This window comes from Batrachochytrium dendrobatidis (assembly GCF_000203795.2).
Source record: "Batrachochytrium dendrobatidis JAM81 unplaced genomic scaffold BATDEscaffold_13, whole genome shotgun sequence".
Lineage (NCBI taxonomy): Eukaryota > Fungi > Chytridiomycota > Chytridiomycetes > Rhizophydiales > Batrachochytrium > Batrachochytrium dendrobatidis.
In genome coordinates, this window is record NW_006281111.1 from 5,661 (window position 1) to 10,793 (window position 5,133).

The 5,133-nt window shown below is 36.4% G+C and overlaps 1 protein-coding gene across 1 annotated transcript; it reads right to left on the minus strand.

Moving 5' to 3' along the window:
* Nucleotides 1-298: 298 nt before the first annotated feature.
* Nucleotides 299-2,892, minus strand: BATDEDRAFT_27291 (uncharacterized protein; the record flags this gene model as incomplete). Its single annotated transcript, XM_006681572.1, has 4 exons — nucleotides 299-468; nucleotides 561-834; nucleotides 1,222-2,663; nucleotides 2,733-2,892. The coding sequence occupies 4 exons, from the start codon at nucleotides 2,890-2,892 to the stop codon at nucleotides 299-301; spliced, it is 2,046 nt and encodes a 681-aa protein (XP_006681635.1).
* Between the last annotated feature and the right edge of the window lie 2,241 nt (nucleotides 2,893-5,133).

The window sequence follows — 5,133 nt, forward strand, 5'->3', positions numbered from 1 at the left end:
ATTATCAGCATAATAAGCGCAGTATTTCAGTCATTCAGATTCCTTGTTTTGGGAATGATCATTTCTGTATCATTTTTTGCTGAAATGATAATCAGTGTGTCACTGTGGATCACTGTGTATTACTGTATGAACCAAAGTCAATACTGCAAGCACTCGAGTGCTACTCCAATCAATTGAGTTGAACTGACATTGATATTGATATCAGCAAGAAATCCAATTGATTTCCAAATTGAACGAGTTGATTCCAAAATATTGTTATCCACAAACATAAATGTCAATTGCAACACTTTTATCAAATCTATTGGATATCAAATCCAGTAACCCATTGTAACAAGCCTCGAATTATGTCTCGGAACAATGCAGCCATGACAAAATACAACACTTTACCAGGTTTGCTGTATACAACAACATATATTTGGAGCAGAGTTTGAACATATAGTTGCGCAGTTATTTGAAGTTTGTGTGTTTCTAGTATCATAACCAAAATGTGTGTTATTCCATCATCAATACTTTGCTCACAATACACTCAAACTATTACTACACAATCAGTTGTCAATGACCATGAGTAGTATATGTAGTGCACTGGATGATACCACTTGTTTTAAGCAAGACTGCTAAAATATTCAAAAGTTGACGACATACTTTGATACATTCGTCCATGATGATTGTGATTGATATTGAACGCATTTGGGTTGTGGTTACAATGTGAATTCTGGTTTTAGAACTAATCAGAATCGGATTGTCTGGAATTGTCTGGAATTGTTGATGTGCTAGATTGGTGTTTTCACCTATAATCACTGCTAAATTTGATTCAAAGTTGTCAGGTGTGATATCCTGACAAATGCCGACATTATCAAAATGCTTACCGTATACAAGTTGATTAAAGTTGCAAGTTGTCTGCCAAACTCATACTTGATGCTTCAATCGGACACGATTAGATGGTACAAGGATGTGTCAACAGAGCCATTATTTGTCAAAAAGCGTATGTTACAATAGTAAACTTGAATTTGGACTTTTCATGTTAAATGCATCTCAATCCCTTGAATGGACACAATTGTATGATGCCAGTTTTATTAACAACATTGAATTATCAAATAATTGGAATGGTTGAAAATATGCCATATCAGTTGCAAAATACAACTATCACTTTCTACTCTTCAAATCTGGTTGTATTAGTGGGAGTTGTATAACGTATTGCTTCAATCCATGAATGGGTTGTACCTGCTCTGTGCCATCAATTGGGTTGAAAGTCTGCTTTTTGAACCCTTTAAACTGGTGAGGCGGAACCACAAAATAAAGTTTGGGTTCATCATACAAATTGCACAGTTTTGTAAGAATATCAACTCCACAAATAGGATGTTCAGCAACAGCTGTAAATTGGAACATTCCCTGTTGACTGAGTGAATCAATTGCTGCAAAACTATCGTCATCTGTCGGTTCGTAATAGTTGCCATCAAGTGCTGCAGCAGTAGGGATAGTATTTATTCCAAATGTAATTCGTTGGCCATTGAGTGCATCCAAAGTGATCTTTGTCACTGTACCATCTTTCAGGCATCTGCATTTGAGAGTTTGTCCACCAGTACAAAAAACCACATGTCCGTATATTTCAAACAAATGTCTTGAAATTTTGGTTGGAATACCATCAAACATTTGCTGCAGATTGGTAATCATTTGAGCAGAATGACGTTGCCAGAGTTGTTCTCCAACATATCTTGAAGCAATATCAACATGCAGGAATTCGTACTGTCCGTCGTCTGACACAATGGTATGAAGCAATGTATGAGTATTTGCAGATATCTTGATTGTGAATCCAATGTTGTGTACCCCTTTGACTGCATCAACATCAGTCAAAGCTTTCTCCATTGGATTTGATACAATATCAAAGACAGAACGAGCTACACCACCATACATGCGATATCTCTCATTGATAGTCTCAATGGGTACATCCGGATAGCAATGACGTCGGCAAGTCTGTAACTCGTCAAAAGTCCAAACAGGAAAATCCCATTCCCTTGCCATCTTTTGTTTGACAAACTCCTTGTATCCTTCAGACCGAGGAGATGACATGAACAAGACAATGCAACATGATGGCATTGGAATCGTGTGTCCATCAACAATATACAATGTGTCTTGTTTCCTAACAATATTGGCCACTTCAAGTCCAAGCTCTGTGACGAGTTGTTGCTGCAAGTCAAAGCATTTGAAACAAGATCCCACTTGATAAACAATCCGGTTTGGCTTCAAGGACAGAGTTTTCGTGGTAAAGTCATCCATCAAGCGATGCAATATGTAGACAAAAAACAGTGACTTTCCGATGCCTGATGTTCCAGATATTGCAAATAATTCCATGCCACGATCAATTTGATCCAAAAGCAAGCCAAACACATCATGATAGCACTCTCTAACATATAGCTTTTGTATTTTGTCTTGGGTGTATGGGAAAAAGACATGATCTGTCGACTGTATGCATTCATCGATCAGCTGGGCGTTTGCAAACGACTTGAACTGGGTTGTCAAAACATTGGGTTCAGTACGTTGTCGTTTAGGAGAAAAGTATTGATGGTTTGCTGTTGATAAAGAAGTAGAACCTGCATCAAAAATGGCACTTTTGCTTGGTTCCCTGGTAGGTGATGGTAAACAACCAATAACAACACAATAACCATCTTGAGTAAAGTATTATTGAGGAAGAGAGTCGAGTAAAGCCCAGGTGTTGATTAGTTGGCTCTTGTTACTGTTGGTATAGAGTTGCAGTTGAGGAGCATCAATGTCAGCCATAGCAGGACCATACTCAGACTTGATAGCATCCTGAACGTCACTCAGGTCTTCAAAGTCAGTCACATCGATTTCAGTAGAAATAGTGTCGTATTCAACATTGAGGTATCGTTTTGGCATTTTATGAAAAGAAAAAAGAGTAAAAAAGCAATTTATTTGTCAAATTGTAAAACAAAAATCGACTTTTTAATCGAGTCAAAATAACAAAATTTTGGGATATTTCAAGACAATTCACACGATTTAAATATTTGGAAATTAGTCAAATTTACACCAGAATTAATGTCTCATTAATGTGAGACATTACTAGTGTGAGAGTGTTGACTTGCATTGTGTGAGACATTAGTAGTGTGTGAATGTGAGACATTTCTGAATAGTTTAACAATCAAAAACCATCAACAATGACGTTTGAACTGGAATTCACATGACTTCTTGTCTCCTATTTTATAAACACACTCCTTCACTTGTTAATAAACAACACAATCGAATATTGATTCATTCTTTCGTGTCTTCAATCAACTGCAACACACTTGCCAATAATGACAACCATCAATATGCCATCATATGTTCACGATCCTCAAATTCAAAAGTCAATTTGAAAACCCATTTTTAAGCATCTACAAGTCTGCAATATCAGATTTGTGGCTGATACATAATAGGTTGCCAATAAAAGTCGACAAAGTGAGCAACTGCAATGTGCCTTGCTGTATGATAGTAACACATCAGAAATTATGAATGCTTTCAAAGTCAAAAGTCTGCAAACGATGTCACTGCTGGCTTGTAGCCTCTGTTTACAAACCTACAATCAACATATTCACTGGATTCGTATAATGGTAAATGCTGAACCACAAACCGCTGATGATATTATTATGGACAATGCTCATATTATTGGAAATCAAACGATTGGTGCAGTTTCAGATGCTGTTTCATCACACAGAAAGTCTTGCTACAGAGTCTGAATCCAATAGCAATGAATCTGCAGTTTGACCCAACACAGTCAATAATTATCGTTTCAAACTCGAATCAAGTGATGATGTTGCTGTTTCAGATGCACTCAATATCATCAATGCAGTAACATTGTAACCAACTCAAATCATTGATCATGAACCAATTTACCGTGTCTTGATAAAAACACTGATAAACCATCATTCATACATGAGCTTGTCAAAAGTATGGACTGATTGCTAATCAAAAGTTTAAAGTGGAACTCAAAACAGTGCAATTCAATGTGCAGCTTTCCAACGACTTTCCCACTACAAAAAATACAGTCTTGGAACTCAAAGTGTACATCAACAATACTTGTGTGTATTGACCATCAATGATGTTGTTGGTGTAGCATACACAATGTGCATTGCATAAACGCTTGTTTGTTTGCTGGAGCTATTTCAAGCAAGCAAAAATACTAAAAGGTTCAGTTTGATGAATGTCTGGTGTATATTTACAATGAATTCAAACTCGGGAGACTGTCGTACTTTGCATACAAGACATACAACAATCTATTACAACAATATCGTGTATTTCAATATGCACCCATTCGATTTACAACAGTGGCATAAACATCATCACATTTGAACAATGGTTCAGTCGTACAAAGTCCAATAACAGCCATGAATTGTATCAGACATGAACATACTGGTGCAAAATTCACATCAAATAACACCGCAACAAACATGTTTCTGGTAGATGGTGGAATTGATGTCATTGATTTTCAAGTACACGATATTGATGTTGAATGATTCAATAAACTATACTCGTCGACTTTGTGTACTTTTTTTCAGTTGCATCGTTTCTGATTCCGAGTTTGAAGCATAATAGTTGCGACAGCGCTGTTGTCCAATTTGCTTGTTTTGTGAATAGTAATCATGATACCACTTGTTTGACGCTTTCTGTTGTTGAACTGGATATGGATGCCAAATTTGGATGCCAAATATGAATGCATTGCAAGTAATTGTTGTAGTTTTTGATCGAGTCAATGAATGGCATTTATAGTTGCTCTAGAAAACAAGTTGTTTGAAATGTCCTGTCATATGTCATATGTCGTATGTTTTCAGGTTGACTAATTGTTGATAATGCATCCAATTGATTTCTGTTGACACTGCTTATTTGTCATTGTTGGATCTGGGTTTCTAGATTCAGTAACAAACGTTTCAGCAATTTGGATGTGTTCAAATTCATAATACTTGCAAGTCTGAATTATTTGATCATCATCTGAAATTGGATACGACTAATCATTTCCACTGACCACAGTATACATAGTATACACAGCATTACTGTATATTGACTTGTATTTTACTCAAAGGTTTGTCCATTCAGTATTCCAACACAATTTCCAGCATTGACTGAATGGTTTGCAGTGTTTGTTTT